This window comes from Leuresthes tenuis, unplaced genomic scaffold (genome assembly GCF_036924035.1).
Source record: "Leuresthes tenuis unplaced genomic scaffold, fLeuTen1.0.hap1 SCAF_9, whole genome shotgun sequence".
NCBI lineage: Eukaryota > Metazoa > Chordata > Actinopteri > Atheriniformes > Atherinopsidae > Leuresthes > Leuresthes tenuis.
In genome coordinates, this window is record NW_027325363.1 from 17,809,253 (window position 1) to 17,826,438 (window position 17,186).

General features: G+C 40.7%; 1 protein-coding gene across 5 annotated transcripts in view; it reads left to right on the forward strand.

The window, feature by feature from the left end:
* LOC140314435 (arf-GAP with Rho-GAP domain, ANK repeat and PH domain-containing protein 1) overlaps window positions 1-17,186 on the forward strand; it is a 46,678-nt gene that overhangs the window by 18,901 nt on the left and 10,591 nt on the right. For all 5 annotated transcript variants that reach the window (XM_072392611.1, XM_072392613.1, XM_072392610.1 and 2 more), the window contains 15 exons: window positions 130-236; window positions 2,222-2,421; window positions 2,640-2,725; window positions 3,242-3,424; window positions 10,960-11,134; window positions 12,329-12,463; window positions 12,694-12,829; window positions 12,966-13,068; window positions 13,674-13,866; window positions 13,957-14,002; window positions 14,338-14,501; window positions 15,326-15,538; window positions 15,706-15,811; window positions 15,900-16,047; window positions 16,626-16,709. In XM_072392611.1, the coding sequence (XP_072248712.1) occupies window positions 130-236; window positions 2,222-2,421; window positions 2,640-2,725; window positions 3,242-3,424; window positions 10,960-11,134; window positions 12,329-12,463; window positions 12,694-12,829; window positions 12,966-13,068; window positions 13,674-13,866; window positions 13,957-14,002; window positions 14,338-14,501; window positions 15,326-15,538; window positions 15,706-15,811; window positions 15,900-16,047; window positions 16,626-16,709 (2,079 nt within the window). The remainder of the gene's footprint in view (window positions 1-129; window positions 237-2,221; window positions 2,422-2,639; window positions 2,726-3,241; window positions 3,425-10,959; window positions 11,135-12,328; window positions 12,464-12,693; window positions 12,830-12,965; window positions 13,069-13,673; window positions 13,867-13,956; window positions 14,003-14,337; window positions 14,502-15,325; window positions 15,539-15,705; window positions 15,812-15,899; window positions 16,048-16,625; window positions 16,710-17,186) is intronic.

Genomic DNA, 17,186 nt, shown 5'->3' on the forward strand with positions numbered 1-17,186 from the left:
AATACTATACAGATGGAATGTGAACATTAATGACCAGCTGTATTATTCGTTTCTTAAACACTGGTTTAAGAAGAAATTCAAATTTGTAAAGAACTAGAATTATGAAAATTCTCTTTGCTTTTCTTCTAGGACTATCGACTTGGAGTGGGCATCACATACATTGACATGAATGTAGGAAATGTTAAAGACTCTGATCGCCGCAGTTTTGATCTCACCACCCCTTACCGCATATTCAGGTAGTGTATGAGAACAGAAATCGAAAATGAAACACCCACGGACAGTTTCTCTGGTGTGCGTTGTAAAAATATCTCCAACATGCCTCCTGTGCACACATTGACTGGCTATTACATGTCTTCTTTTGATTTTTAGTGGGTAACATTTAGTGCTTCCGAATTGGCGAAAAGGTCAAGTTGTCCTCCTTGACCCTTCACCACCTTGCTCTGCCATGTTACCATGGTAACGTTTTTGTGTGTTTTGCATTTCTTAGCCAATGTATTTCTGCGCTCTCTGGTGAGGAAATGTATTCAACATTTTTTGTTTTATAATGTCCCCAAACCTTTTTCTCTTCTTTCCAATTTAAAGCTGCTGTTGCGTCGTTCTTGGTGCTAAAGATACCTCTAAAAATGAGATCACGTTATTTTACTAACAACTTGCCCCCATCTAGCCTCAGGGTACTCAAGTGTGTGTCTGTCAAGAATGTGAGAAGCTGTTTTGTTTGACTGTGGTGAATAAGAACAAAGCTTATGTGTGTGCACCAGTGCATGTGGTGTGTGTGGTCTTTAGGTTGACAGTACACAGCCTGCAGTGCAAGGACTCAACTTGACAGGATGAGGACCTGTGAAAAGGCTCGTGTCTCTCTCTGAACTGTTTGCTGTGTGTATTGTGTCTGTAAAGACGTGTCTCTGCAGTAGTAGAAGTTTCTGTGCGGAGAATTAACAGCAAAACGTTGATGTTCACATCAAATTTTTTCAAAGCTTTTAGAAATGTGTACATCTATTCAGTGTGCCTTAAAGGTGAAATATACTCATGTATTGTTGAATTGAAGCAACGTTTAGATGACACGCGGGTGCATTTGATTAACTCCCCCAGATGCTTTAACTTGCAGTATGGATGGTGAATAGTTCAGAGGAATGTTGACAGGTTGACAGGTTCTGCATTTCCAAGAAGGGTTGTTGCCTGTTTTGAATAACAAAAATATTAATTCCACTAACTAGTAACCTTACAGAACTTCAACTTTTAAAACCAACCCCAAAAAAACCCAACTGAAATAATTATTATATGCACTTCAACTTTTGTTTAAAAAAGACCTAAACAAAAGTTAGAAAAAACAGCGTCTGTGATGCTTTTGGGGTGTATCAGTACCACGGTACAATGGTTATTTACACTACTGTGACAGCAAAATTTATGCAGAATCATCCAGTGGCATTTTAGAGCAACATCTGCTGCTTTCAAAACGACATCTTTCCCAGGGACATGCATGCATCACACATTTGTAAGGCAATCCAAAACAACATTCTGTACGTATTACAAATGAATGGAAGAGGACGAGGGTTTGGGATACTGGCCTTGTTTGCTTTCCCATCCCCATGAAAGAATTTGGAGTATTTTGAAAGGAAAAATGACCAAAAAACGCTTGAAATCCTTTAGCACTTGATATCCTCATTGCAAGATCATCTTTCAAGTGTTGTGAGAAGGAATGGTAACATGAAATAAAAGGAAAATCTTTCATGTTTCAGGCTTGAAATGTTTTAGTTTTTTTTTAATTTGTGTACAATTTCATCTCAAATTGTTGAGTCGATGCTACTAATTTTATTGATTTTCTTTTTTTTCTTTTGTTTTATTTTACTATTTGTGGAAAATCCGTGTTGTTTGCTGTTCTGGAAACTTCTGGAGTCATGTAAGAAGTATGATCCTGCATGTAATACTATATTTAAATACAGACGGAACCAGAATGTTGCCAGACATATCGGAAGAGGAAGGATTCAGACATGAGTCTCAAATTTATCTTTGTGTGGGTGTGTGTGCGCATGGATGTGAGTTTTTGGTTTTTCCAGGATTTGATTTAAGTATATTTAGCAAAACAGCAGCAAAGTAAGAGTCAGTTAATACCCTGTCCTTAACCAGGAAGGAACAAATGCAGAAACTTCTATTACTTAACAGCTGACCGTGTCGCCTTCATGTCAGCAACAACATTTGGCCATGTGTTTGTCTCACTTCGCAGTTTCATAGCCGAGTCAGAGCAGATGAGAGAGCAATGGGTGGATGCCATGAGGAATGCCATAGGTGAGGCGCTGTCCAATAGCGAGGTGGCCGAGCAGATCTGGGGGGAGCCTAGTAACAGTTTCTGTGCTGACTGTTCGGCTCCGAAGCCGGATTGGGCGGCCATCAACTTGTTTGTGGTGATCTGCAAACGATGTGCAGGTTTGTTTGAGAGCCTTTGAGCTTGTGAGAAGTTTTGTCTACCTGCATTTTTGGAACACGTATGCATCATTTTAACATCTTTGAAATACGTTTACTGTAGTAGAGGCCGTCTCTTTTTTTTTTTTCCTTTTCTTTTTTTTATATCTGTGTCGAAATATTGTTATGAGCAAAAATGGTACATAGTCATACATGGAACAAATTGTGTGCCGGTGTTTCAGGAGAGCACAGAGGACTGGGACCGAGCGTCTCTAAAGTTCGGAGTCTGAAGATGGACAAGAAAGTGTGGACAGAAGAGCTCATTAAGGTACTAGAAAATGAAAATAATACTTGTTTGAGTTTGTACTTGAGTTTTTTTTTTTTTTTATGTTATAGAAAACCATTCAATCTATTAATCTCAATGCAAACTCGGAACATTTGGCAAACAGATTTGTAGCCATGCAGGTACTTGTCAGAATTTGCTTTGAAGCTCAAACTTTGATAGTGTTGAAGTTTAATTTAGATTAAAGTACCAGTTAATTAGATGTAGTTTGAAAACTATTGCGGTCTGTTGCACCCCTTTGATTGATTATGGTGATGTTGGTGGCTTGAAATTTCAAGTTTCTTCATCAGGGGTTTATTTTCAGCTCTTTGGTAATGTTTTAGGTTTACGTTATTTTGGCAGAATTGAAAATGAAGAATCTGGCTCCTCTATGACGAACGGTAGTAAGCTGCTGTGCTTTATATACCAATGTCACAGTGAGGGTAAAAAAAAACAAGAAACAAACAACCCATTTCCTTTTTAATGTGAAAATGCTTTCTCTTAACACTACCTGTGGCACAGGTGTTTTTGTTGCTTGGCAACGAGCGGGTGAACAGTTTCTGGGCAGCTAATGTCCCACCAAGTGAAGCTTTAACGCCTTCGAGCTGCAGCGAACTCAGACGACGCTTCATCACCAACAAATACCGGCAGGGCAAATACAGGAAGTACCATCCTCTGTATGGCAACCAGAAGGAGCTTAACAATGTAAGTTGAAATCCTGTTTGGAGTGTTTGATTTTGTGTTTGTTGCGCTGATGTTTAGATTTCAACCTCCATGCTGTGTTTTATGTAGTTATACATGCTTTATATTGAAGACTTTACTGAGAAGTCTTTGAGGAAGATGAAAGGTAGCTGAGATTTTTTTTTTTCTATGACTAGAATACATTTTTAACCTGATGTGATGCCTTGCTCATCGCAATATTTGCTAAGGTTTTCATAGCGGTTACATTCTAAAGCACTAATGGATTCGTCCACACTTGTGCACAAACTCACGGGAATGTGCTGCATCGCTGCATTTTATACAGAAGTTCCCATTTTGCTGAGCAGGACAGAATTTGTTTGTGGGAGAGAGGTGTAAACAGACAGAAGTAAATAGCAGTTTGAACTAATCACTACAAGTTCTCACATGTGCACAAGGCCAGTGTCTCTGCAAATAAACATACCACAAGACACGTATTAGGCTCATATTAGGTGATTGCAAAGGGTTACTTTTGTTTGAGGGTGCTGTTCTGAGAGTGTGGGGGGGAGACATGCAGCAAAGGGCTCCAGGCTGGTATGCAGACCTGAGCCAGCTGCGTTGAGGAACTACAGCCTAAACTGGATGTCTGCTCAACCAGTCGAGCAATGCAGCGCCTCATGTTTGTTTTTGTTTTGTTTTTCTTTTTTGGAGGGTTGGCAAATGTTGTTGTGGCTGGATTTAGCTTGTGCACTGACGGCATAAACACATCGTGCAAAGTACACTTACACATTCGCCACTTACTTAGACTATAACTAAGCTTCTAATTACTGTTCTGGTAACTCGGACTCATAGACAGAGAACCACAGGATTTCCTTGGACATAAGTTATAATTTGAAATCTCTTTAGTCAGTCTAAGGGCCTAATAGTGCACCACAAGTGCATTTTTTTAAGAAAGCTGAAGAGATAAAAGAAACAAATAACATTCCCTCAGTCAGTGACAATGACTATTTTCAACTCTGTGTGTCTTTAATTATCTTTGTAGTAATCATTATGTATGTAACTGACATTCAGAGCTGGTATAAATTAAAGTTGTGCTTTAATCTGGGTATTGCAAGACAACAGCTCTCAAAGTTGACAACCAGGTTATCTGTCTGTGTATCTTTGTCAGCGAGAGAAGTGATTTCCTACAGCCAGAGTCTGAAGTGGGACAGTTGGAAACAGCTTGTGAATGGCTTTTATGTTGCGGCCTCGCAGTGCTCCATCATGTGTGCTAAAAGTCTTAGTGTTTCAGCCTCAGCGGGGTCATTCATTAGCTGCTTAACCCACTTACAGCAACAATGTGTAGAGCTAACGGACAAACTTCAGCATGTTAGTGAGTCACATTTAACACCTGACTATGAGTTATTGTATGTTGCTCCTCCCTCAAGCATTTGGTGTGTGTGTGTGTGTGTGTATGTGTGGTTGTCTGTGGGAGTCACTGTGTTGTGAAGATGGAGATAAAGGAAGTTCCTCTTTTTTCGACTGCTGGACCTACACATGCTTTAAAAATGTCACTGCGGAATATACTGCTCTTTTGGGTTGTCTCTGAGAACTCGCTGTCTCAAACTTTTCCACACTTTTCTGTCTCTTTGAAAGCAGCAGCTCCCCCCACTTCAGAGGGGTGGCTACTGAGGGCAACTCTACCCGTTTTTGATTTAGTTTCTGATTAAAATGCATGAAAAAAATTCTGCTATGAACTGGTTCGGTTTCTACTTGGGTGTGTCTAAAGAAATTGCAGACTCTGAAAATGTGCTTGGGATAACTTTTAGGGGTAACTCAGGGAAAATACGTTGACAATAAGGCTGTGCTTGGCAAAATGTTTGTATTTTGAGTATTTTGGACTGAACTCTGATTTATTGATCTAATCCTGGCTTTTCAATCCTCCTGCTTCCTTTCGTCTTTGTTGTTCCTCTTTTTTTTTTCCCCTCAATGTGACATCACTACTCACTGATTTAACTGGAATGTGCTGTAACTCCGCCCCTCCCTCTCCTCCTCCTCTCCTCTTTCGCCTGCCCTCATTGTTTGGCTGGGACTCCTGCAGAAAGCTGATCTCTTCACTCTTGGGTCTTTTCCTGATTTGTAAGTTGCTTATTACCATTCTGTCTGACTAAAGGCTTCGCTAACTATGTGTTCTTACACTTTGTACATTTTGGGCGTGCCTCTGGGTGCCGGTTGACATTTAAACTGAGCAGTGTGTGAAAGGAACTGAAAACTTGAAGGTGTGAACTGAGCTGAAGAAGGGGGTAGTAAAAAAGTGTGTATAGCCCCAGCTCTGTTTTCTGGTAGTTTACTTGGGCAAAGTGAATATGTGTTTTAAAGATGTTTGCTTAAGGCTTGTGAGGCAGCATGTGTCACTGGACTTTGGATCTCTGTCTTTATGTGATCTCAGTGAAACTGCATGAAATGCATATCTGAACATGTTTATGTGGCATAGTTCGCTGTTATCTAGGTCTATGTGAGAGCACATTGCTGTTATTGTGTGTCTATGTTTCTCACTGAAGTGGGCTGGAATATGTGAACATGCATATTAATGTGCATGTGTGGGCATGTATCTGTGCCTTTTTTGTGTTTTTTTGTCCATGTGTACTCTGTGTACTCCCTCGATAATAATTTCTCTCCTGTCAGTTCATCATTATCGCTCTCATTCTTTGAGTTGGTCTTGGTTCCCCAACTGTCTTTAGTTCTCGCTTTGCTCACTCACACCATGTAGTCAACTGTTGATTTTCAATTCAATTAATTGTGCATTTCATGGAACTGTTATACAATGAAGACATCTCAGGGCGCTTTGATCAAGCACTTGAAGGCAGTGGGGAGGAAAAATGCTGCTTTAACACAAAGAAATCTGTGACAGAATCAGATTTTGGGACGTGGGGTATCTGCCTGGACTGGTTGAGTGAGGGACACAAAGAGCAAAAAGGATGGCGAGAACAATAAAAACTAGGCCTGTTGCTCAGAGCGGTAATTGCATTACAGTGGGTGAAAAAGCTCAGACTATTAAGTTGACAGATGTTGTGGCATACACATGCATGGAAATTGAGAAATGAAAACGCTCAGTGCGTCATGGGAGGTTCTCCAGAGGCCTGGGTCTATAGCACCATGACTAAGAGGTGGTTTAGGATCATTAAGCCGGCACCAACTGGAAGATTTAGAAAACGGAGTACAAGTATTTAGCCTAATCCTAAAAGTAGAGATTGTCAGCCTTCTCCCCTGTGGGAGAGTTTGTCCCAAAGTAGAGGAGCCTGATAACTGAATGTTCTGCCTCCTATTCTTCGGTTGGAAACTAATAAAGACTAATCAAACCCCAGCACTGAACTCCATTGGTCAGTATAAACCATGAGTCTTCAACACACACCAGATTTAGTCCCCATGACTAAATCTGTCAGATAGATTACATAACCTTGTCTTGTTTGGCTCCTTTAGTTCCAGTGACATGTCCTAGTCTCTTTATTTAAATGCTATGATCGGTGATATCAGTAGAATTTTGAGAATATTGTTTATAGCTGTTCTCTGTGCTGTTTTTGTGTTATAATGAGCTAAAACACTTTAAACAAACTGTTTCGATACAAGCGATTATTTATTGGAAATAGCATTTTTCAAGAAATATAAGATAAGTTCGTTACGGTATAGGTTTATACTTTGCTAAATAAAAAAAAAAAAATCCTTTATCAAGTGTAGGCTTTTCAAGTAAATGCTTAATTGCAACAACCCTAAAAACCTGCCATAGAATAAGGATGATTAGGTGTAATAATTAGATGGTGTTTTCCACTACTGACAATTCATTCGTTAACTAAGTTTCATATATTTCTTTCTAAGATCACACTGTACCAAAATGCAAAAAAAATCCCGCATGTTGCTGGCAACGCTGCTCTTGGTTTTTGTTTTCAGGAGACCCAGACTGAATGTTTGTCAGTAGTGTGTTTAGAATCAAGTGACAGCCATTCATGGGTCTGACTTCCTGCATGGTGTGCTGTTGTGCTTTCCTCAGCCCCAGGACTGACACATTAAAAGGCTTCATTGTTTGTCGGCTCCCTCTGCATGTTTGCGGAGACGAAGAAGCGTTCAGTGAGCATTAAGAATGAAAGTACGGCCGTGAGTTTCTGAAGTGCTGATGGAGCGCTTCTGTTCACACAGGCGTCAGTTTACTGTTAAGAACAGTTAGGATAATTATAATCAATTCTGATGTTATATTTAACAGAGCAAAGATATCTATTCGAGTTTTGAACACGACTTTCCAACTGGATAATCACTTTTGTCCTTGAACGCTGTGGGCTGGTGACAATCAGAATGTTATGAGTACGCATTAGAAAACTGACAGCCGAGGTCGCAGTGAAAGGCCTTTATGGCCCTGTTTAGGAAAGTTGCTTCCGTAGAAGGAAAACCACTTTCTGTACTGTATAGTTGTTGTTTTTTTAAGTCTTACTTTCATTTCTCTGCCCACTCATTTCCTCATTCACATTGTAGAATTTAGGAGCTGTAACCTTTCTTTCCTATATCGAGATCAGCTTGAGATTTGCTTTTTTGTGTCTTTTTTTTCTCTTTTTTTCCCCCCTCCCTATATATTTTGTGTCTCCAACTTGGTGTGTCCCCCCATTTGTTACTCAATTTTCTACCTCCCCTTTTTCATCCACCACCTCCACCTCTCTCTCCATCTCCTTCCCTGGTGAGGTAATGATGGAACATATGTGGATAGCTGCTCGTTCTCATCTGGATTTAATATACGAACATACATAAACGTGTGTGTGTGTGTGTGTGTGTGTGTGTGTAGTTGTCACAGAATGTGCACTATGAATGCTAAAAGCTACAAAGCTTTGCATGTGTTTGTGTCTGTGTGTAGGCTGAGTTTCCAGCCAAGCGCAATTAGCGTCTGATTAATGTGTCTAACTGAAACACTTTCATCTTCTATTCACAATATTTTCCTTTGTGTGCTTTTCCCATCTCGTTCTTTTCCTCCGATTCTGTCCCATGTAACTGCAGAGGGCAGATGAAGGCCTGTGATTTTTAGACACACCCAGATTAAAATCTCTCTCTTTCTGTCTCTCTCTCTCTGGGGGACTCGGGTAAGATTCTTGTATTCCCTTCTCCTCTCTTTTCTCTCTCTGTGTGTTATTACATTACTCCCTTTTTCAGCGGCAGCAGATGTTGAAGGGTGAGATCTTTAAACACTCAAACAACCCTTGTCCTCATTGTACTTTGTTTCCGATTGGTTCACATCACTTGGTCAGAGGGAACATGCTTGACCTTGTCATTCTTTTACCCTGACCTATATGCATAGCTTTGACATAAACGTCCACATGGAACAGAGGGCGGGTTTTGTTTTTGTTTTGCTGGAATGCCACGCATGGCTGGATATGAATATACCATCAGAAAACGTCACGTTTTTAAGGATTTATACTTGTCAACTGCCAATTTCTGTTTGAGACCTTCACGGTCTTGGACTGGTCTGCAGCACCGTCTGCAGAGATTCATCTGAAGTGTTGATTAATCTGATTTTCATCTCTCAATATTCAGTGTTTTTTAGGTTACTGACGTGGTTCCTTTGCAGGATTACGCCCTAACTTAGAGGACATCGGTTAACCCCTAAAAACTCATGTTTTCATTTGTACGGTGGTCTAACTTGTCAGTCATGTAGATTAGTGGCAGTATTAAACGTTTCAGATAGCAAAGTAAGTGCAGTAAATGGCTTAAATGCCCTTTAGTCTACATTTTGTGATTTGCTCCATATCAAAACAAAAAGAAGCTTCTGCCCCTCAAAGCCAGAGTGACGTAAAGAGTAATGTAGCCACTGAAATACCAAGATAGCGCTCTGAAGTAGGACTGATTCTCAAGCCCTCTCTGCCAGCTCTATCATAGCACTCATGTGATCCATATCATGAGAACGCTCGTGTGCATGTGCTCGTCTCCAGATGGCCGACCGCAACTTTTTTCGCTGGGATGTCTTCAGAGTTGTGCGACAGAAAAATGCAGTTTATCTCTGTGTCTTCTGGGTGTGCGGGGGTGTCTTGTGCAATTTGAATCTTTGTTAATTGGTTTGTTTGTCTCAATGTGTGTGTAGAGCCTCTATAGTGCTTACATAGAGGAGGGGCTCTGTCTGTGTGTGTGCTGTGGAATTTCTCAATCAGACCAAAAACAGCTTATTGGTTTTAACAGAGGACAGATGTGCCCGTGTGCATGTGTGTGTGTGTCTGTGGGTCTTTGAATGTGCATTTTCCTGAGTCAGAATTGAGCTCCCGACCTGTGTCAAAACTCTACAACTTCTCCTGTCCTGTACAGATATCTTATTTGTATTTGTTTGTCATCGTCTGGCTCAAAATGAATCATGATGATGATCTGCTTTTGGAAGAAAAACAGTTATTTGATGTTCAGCGAGGGAAAATGTTCCCCTGATGTTTTGACTTTTGGTGTTTATTTTCAGTTTTCTACAAATTGTCGTTTTTATGTAGAGTAGCAAAAGTGTTTCGGTCTTGTTAGGTTTACCTGTGCTCTTACACCGGAGTTCATGTCATCTGCTCTTCTGCAACGAGGATTGTTTATAGTCTATAAACTAATCATAGCAAAATAGCTCCAGGCTGCTGCGTTATTAAATGTCCATCCAGTGGATTTAGAACGAATTCGACAGTTTGCACAACAGAGCACTTTGTTTATAGTTATTTTGTAATAATTGCCTCCACATGTGCACTGAATTCCAAAATGATTACAATATTTTTACAGTATTATTTATTTTTTACAGTAAGGCATACACATATTTCATCATTGGAACATACGACACTTCATCACAAGTTTGTACTTATATGAATATATATTATGAATATATATCAGGGTTTGCGGGTGCTGTTGAGGTTCAGCAGTCATAAAGCTCATAATATTGGCAGCACTTGATGAGGAGAGGAGCAGATCCACGTTTTAAACAGTACACACTTTGCCCTTTTTGTTTGGACGCCATACTTTAAGCTCTCACTTCAACTAAACTTGGCACTTCTGTCCCCGCTCTACTTGAACTGTTATTTAAATCGATTTAAGACTTATTGCACTTCAGGGTTTCTTTTGCGGCGAAGCTTGAATGTCGCTCCTCACTTGTTAAGCCACGGAAATCGTCAGGTAAGAAAACCGACCTGACTTCGCTTGACACGGTTAAAGTCTCGTCAGTGTTTTCAGGGCCGTGTCCTAAATTCAGTCCATTATCAGTTTTGTGCATCAGCCTTGCATATTATTGAAATGTGCTACTTTCTTTGTCTTTTTTAACAAGCTGCCTACATTCCACACTCTTTCCTTCAGGTCAGCTCACATTAGAATAAGTTTCTTTGTTACTGTTAGCATATTTTGTTTGCACATACTAACATCTTAATAGACCTAGAATGTGTTGTTTCTTTGTGGTTCTCATCTTAGTCTCCTTCCATTTGGGGGAAATACAAATACTAACATTGTTTTATTTCAGTTCACAGCCAATATTGACTACAATAAGATGGTGTGGCTGCATTATTACATCACTCTTCTTGTTTCCTTTTACTGTCACTCCTTCTCTCCAGGCTCTTTGTATAAATGTGCAATGCAGCGATGTCCTGGAGACATTAAGCCTGATTTTCTGCGGTTCAGATGTGAATTGTTCAACTGGTATGGAAGGCTATCCGTCCCCTCTCTCTCTAGCCACTGGACACTCGCAGCCCCTGCAGGCTGAGTTAATCCGCCATAATCTCAACACAGGTAAAGTATTTGTGCTCAAGCGGGTTCACAAAATCATCTTTGTTTGTAATGGTGTTTGCATTAGGGTTGAGGACGGTTTGAAATTCATATCAAAGCGCAAAGAGCTTTACGAGGCTAAACATAAAAGGAGAAAAACTATTCGAGATGTGCACATACATTCCCAAAGATATGCAATTTAAAAACATAAAATTAATGAATGTGTCTGAAGCACCAGAAAACCAATAAAAAATGACAAACATTTCAATAAACATTTTAAACCCTTTGAAAGGCGAATAATTCTGAATGCAGGCAGTTTTGGACACATTGCACCCCATACAAAATGGGGTGATTCCAGAGGCCAGAGCAGAATTCAGGTCATTTGCATACTAATCATACCATTCGGTGAGCCTTCGTGCCCTGCGGTTTGGGACATTGTCACAATGGAAGAGGCCACTCGCGTGAAGAAAAACTCAGAACAGCTTTTGCAAAGATTTGCAGTTACCTTTTTATCTTTAAGAAACCATGAGAGCAAAATGCATCCCTTACATCATACCTGAGCCACTGCATCCCCTTACCTGATCCCAGCCGCTCAACTGAATCATGCATGTGCGCTTTTCTTACCTGTAAAGTTTTGTGATTGATGACAGACAAAGACACAAACGCACACACACACACACACACGCCACATCTTGTCATGACGACACAGACAGACTCACAATATAATGAGTGTCCCATGCTGGGCTTTTGAATGACTGAAAGACACATCTGTGAAGAATTTGCTTCAATATTTCATAGTCGTGCTTCAACAGCTTTAACTGTTAGAATTTAACTTTGTGCCCACCCCCTCTCTCTTCCCAGTAATTATGTTGTGGACAAGAATGTTAATCAGTGAGGAGAGACTGACTGTATGAGTTTCAGCTTTATATGTCCTGGGGAAAAAGTTATTATTGTAGTTTCTTTTGTTATCCAGCCCCATGACTCTGTGTCAAACTAGTTGAGTGGAGAATTGAATGCACATCGCTGACATGAAATTCCTTTTTTTTTTTTTTTTTTCCCTCATTGACATGCTGCCAACATTTGTTTTCTACTGATAGTAACATTTTTTTTAGTGTTACATGACCACACAAATTCTACACAGGTCTGGTGTGTTAAGCACTAAGGAAGTCATCTGCCTTTTTTTGAAAGAATTATCATTGTTATTTTTACTCTTTGTAGAGCTTCCACAATCGGAGGTGGGTGGGGGTATGGATCTATCACATTACCAGCCATCACCCTGTGTGTCTCACAATGGCTTCCTGTTCAAAACTGCATCCATGGCCCGGGCCATCACCGAGCGCAAGGGCAAAGAAGGTATGCGTGGACGCTGCGTAGCACGACTGCACTTCCCCTACAGGACAAAAGAAGAGTAAAAAGAAACAGACTGTACCTTTTCGTAAAGTTGTGACATTGTAAAAAAAAAAAAAGAAAAAAAAAGTACCAAACACAACACAGTAAACGGAGAAAATGATTATGTCCATTAATTAATTTTTTATTATTCTTTATACGATGCTCAGTAAATGTCCATTTGTCCATCCTCGTAGAGTTCAGTCGTCGCTGGTGCACGTTAAATGATGGCACTTTCAGCTACTATGAAAGTGACAAGAACTCAAACCCTAATGGGACTCTTAAGGCTTCAGAGATTGTCTGTTTGGCTGTTGACACACCTGAAAAACATGGGTATGCTCTTATCTCTCTCTCTTTCACACATTTCTGACGATGGTAAATATCTCTCAATAGAAAAATAAAAATGCTACAAAACATGGCTTAAACTAAATGCTACCTCACTTCTTCCTCATCTCTTTTCCACCTCCAGGTATGACTATACTTTTGAACTCTACTCAGAGTCTGAGCGTCTCTATCTGTTTGGCACCGATGACGCAGAGAGCCACAAAGAGTGGGTCAAGTCTATTGCTAAGGTAACGGATTGTTCAGAGGACAGATTTCATACGCAGTGTGCTTGTAATTTTTCATAATTTCTATTGAAATTGGAAAACTGTGATCAAGTAGAGGGTATACAGTTCAAGATGTGCTCATAAGCTCGGTGCTGCCAAGTAGTTGCCTGCATTGTTTTTTTTTTGTTTTTTTTTTACCACCCACAGCCCTCAGCTTAACATACAGTAACTGTCAGCTGTGAGATGGTGTGAAATGAAAGTGAATCGGCTTCGTGCTGAAATGGATGCAACAAATTGTGCGCGCTCTAAATTCTTTTAATTGTTGGGAAAACAGTTTGAACTTCCTGTGTTGTGTGCAAGCTCACGCAGCACCTGTGAAATGATGTTGTTACTGGCTCTTTTTGTTTAATGAAGCATCAAAGGTCACATTAGTGCATGGTTCCTGCTTGGAAAGCCACACAAACTTGAATAACCTTACTCAAAGTTGGGTTTAGTGGCCACACCATAACACCTCATTGAATATTTTGCTAATCGTGATTACTGTTTTTCACAGAATTACGTGATTAAATCCTGAAACAGGTAAACAGTGATTACTGTCCAGAAGTCTCAACGTTCCCTTTTATTCGTAGACCTTTATTCCAGCCGCAGCAGAGCCTTTGCTGCGACTGGGTTTTGAGCGAATTGGTCGGCTGAAGTGTAAAGACGGCTTGAACCTACAAACGTCCAAGGTTGGGTGGTTTGCTCTGGTGGGCTCCACACTTCATGCGCACCTTGAGGACAGTAAAGGAGAGGAGATCCACCTCCGCAAACTGAACGAACTCTGTGAGTGGGACCCAAATCAGTGTAGATGCATTGCAGCAAGCTTAGAGTGCTTAGACAAAATGATAATTGTTCTTTATTTTTATTTTCCAGCAATTCAACAAGACAACGAGGTGTTGGTTCTGGTGGAGAAAGGCCGGTAAGAGGAAAGGATAATGCAGATTTCTTTTTATTTTTCAATGCTTTTGTTGAACTTTGCATTCTGTCCTGCACTTGTAAAACTCTTTATATGTTAAGTCAAGTATATGGTGTTACCTTTAATAGTAACTCAAAATTCTTTAAAAAAAAAAAAAAGTTGTTGCTGGGAAAAAGGAAATCAGCACTTCCTGCACTTTTCTGAATGTAAAAGCTGATTATCTTCTGCTTCTTCAGCGACAGCTTTTCACAGGATTCTGAGACGATGATCTTTATTCTATTATCTTTATTTGATCGTTTATTTATTTCCCCTCTTTGCTTTCATGCTTATTTGTTTAGAACTCTGTACATTGAGGGAGAAAGGAAGCTGGACTTTGCTGGCTGGTGTGGGGCCATCCAGGCGGCCGCAGGGAGCGGAGGAGACACGCTGAGCCAGCAGCAGCTCACGGAGACGGACACACCCGTCATAGTACACAGCTGCATCGACTACATCACACAGTGCGGTAAGAGACATCCAGAGTGGGACAGAAACCAGCATTTGTGTAAATGAACGACACCGTGGACATTCGCAGGTAGTTCAGCTGTTCATTATTTTAGCTGCTCACCAGCGCTGCCATCACAGAAGAAGTCACCCACAGTGTACATTACTGTATGCAATTATGGCCACTCTGAGAGCCTCTGTGTACTCATGTGACTGTAATAGCAGGAGGTTTGGCTCTGGGAGAGACCAACGGACCACAAGACAACAAAGCAACTTTGTTCCACCTCCATTTCAGTCCCTGCTTCCTCCGAGATTTTCTTTCCCCTGTTTTCTGTTCTCTAAAATATCGCTTATCACTCCCCCCTCCCCCTCCTCACCCCCGCACGCACGTACGTACACACACACACACACACACACACACACGATTTAATTTTCAAATGTATTTGGCTGAAACAGACTTTTAACTTTTTTAATGCCTTCTGAGGGGAATAATTCGGAAACCTGAGGAACACATGGTGTTCACATCCATTGTTTTGACAAATTTTCCCCCCAATGTGTTAAAAGCTTTAGATATGCTACGCTGCTTTCTGTGTGGTTACTCTTTTAATTAAGCATGCTGCCCCTCTGCTCAGACCAGTCAGTGATGCTGTAGTAGATTTGCTGCAAGATGCCCTCAGCAGTAGGTTTACTAACTAGCTATGAATTGAAATACAAATCATCCAGTTGGGGGAACATGCTTTCTTTATCCAGCAACAGTGTCACATAGTGTTGGTTATCCTTTCTGTACATGCCGGTTTTTGTAGTATTGTGTCACCTCTGTATGCTCATTAACGTATATTTTTCTAGGTTTGACATCGGAGGGAATTTATCGCAAGAGCGGTGTGAACTCCCGTGTGGCAGCCTTGTGTGAGAGATTCCGTCGCGATGCTCGCAGTCTTCGTCTAAAGGAAGGAGAGCATCAGGTGGATGACGTCTCCAACACACTCAAACGCTTCTTCAGAGAGTTAGAAGAGGGACTGTTCACATCAGAGGACGCCAGCACCTGGCTTAGTGTCGCTGGTAAGAAGCACCAGTGTACCTGTGTGTGAGCACGCTGTTAATAAACGATGTGTGTCGGGGATTTTTTGTCCTGATGAGATAGTTCCAATGCACTTGCATTGCATTTTTGTGCAACAGAGCATTAGCTGTGGCTTGTGTCTCATAAAGCTTTTAATTTTGTGTTCCAGCCAATCAGGACGAACGTGCAAAAATCTCTCAGTACAAACAGCTGTTGGGCAAACTTCCACATGTCAACAAGGTTACACTACAAGCCCTTATCAACCACCTCTACTGGTAAGACATGGATACACAATGACCGATATCCTCACTGTTCATATGTTTGTACACAGACTTGATATTCTCTCTATTTTTGACGTTTCAGTGTGCAGCGTTTCTCTGAACTAAATCAGATGAACCTCCACAACCTGGCCATAGTGTTCGGTCCCACTCTGTTCCAGACGGATGGGAAGGACTACACTGCTGGCCGCGCCATCGAAGACCTCATAGAGCACTACACGCTCATCTTTGAGGTTAGACTCTTACACAAAGGAGCGATATGAGGTTATAAAGCAGTTTGCTCTAAAAGGTGCTTTTTCCTCTCATCAGCATTGCCATCAGTAAATGGCAAACACTATATGCACAGCACCAGTCTAAAAAGGCTGAAATGTCAAAGAGCATGACTTATTAAATAAGCTGCTCTGAATGCATGCACAGAAAACTTCCAGGAGCAAATTCCAGTCATTACTATTTAATTACAAGTGGTATTTACACTTGTTTGTATCATTAATTTCTTATGAATAGAAAAAGATCTGAACTAGTGGCATTTTTTATTTTATTTATTTTTTTGTTCCATCCAGTGAACTTGATCGGAAAAGATGTTGAGGTTTGAGGGGGGCTCATCTCGTGGTAGAAATATCTATTGTCAAAATGTAATCCTCAAGACAACCTTCAGTCTGCTCATCTTAACTTTTGTATTGAGGACATTAAGCACTGGTCAGCTTTTCAAATCATTGTAATGTAAAAAGCAATGCAAGATGCTGTAATAACAATACTTGTCGAGTTGATGATCGTTTTTTGTGTGTGTAAATGTTATCCGTCTGGTTTTCAGGTGGATGAGCAGCAGCTAAACAAGCAGCTTGAGGAGATCAAAGCCATCATCCAAATGCGAGACAAACTCAGCACAAAGTTTCCTGTGAGCCACTCACACTGACAGAAAACACAGTGACATTGCCTCTCTTAAACAGGGTGTGATTTACCTAAATTGAGTTTGTGTAGATTGTTTGCTTAACAATGTCATTTTGGCTAAATTAGATTTCAGAATTATTTATTACTTAAGGGAAATTGCATTGTTGTTGTGTAGTGGATGTCAACGTAGCAGAGAGAGTTGTAGCTTATCTCCCACTTTAACCATGAATATATTGGGGTGTTTGTAGCTAGGCAACACCTGAGTTGATGAGATGACATTCAGCACCTGCAGGTAACATGGATGAACTCTCTCTGTAGACCACATGGATGGCATTCCCTCTCAGTGACAGGGTTACACCATCTGTCGCCATTCCCCAATATGACTGAGGGAAGAAAGGGTCAAAACGTCCTCTTCCTTGCTCAGCCTTTTGCTCCTGCCCTGTATCCATAATGCCTCATCCTCATCTTGTCTGGATTTGGGGTC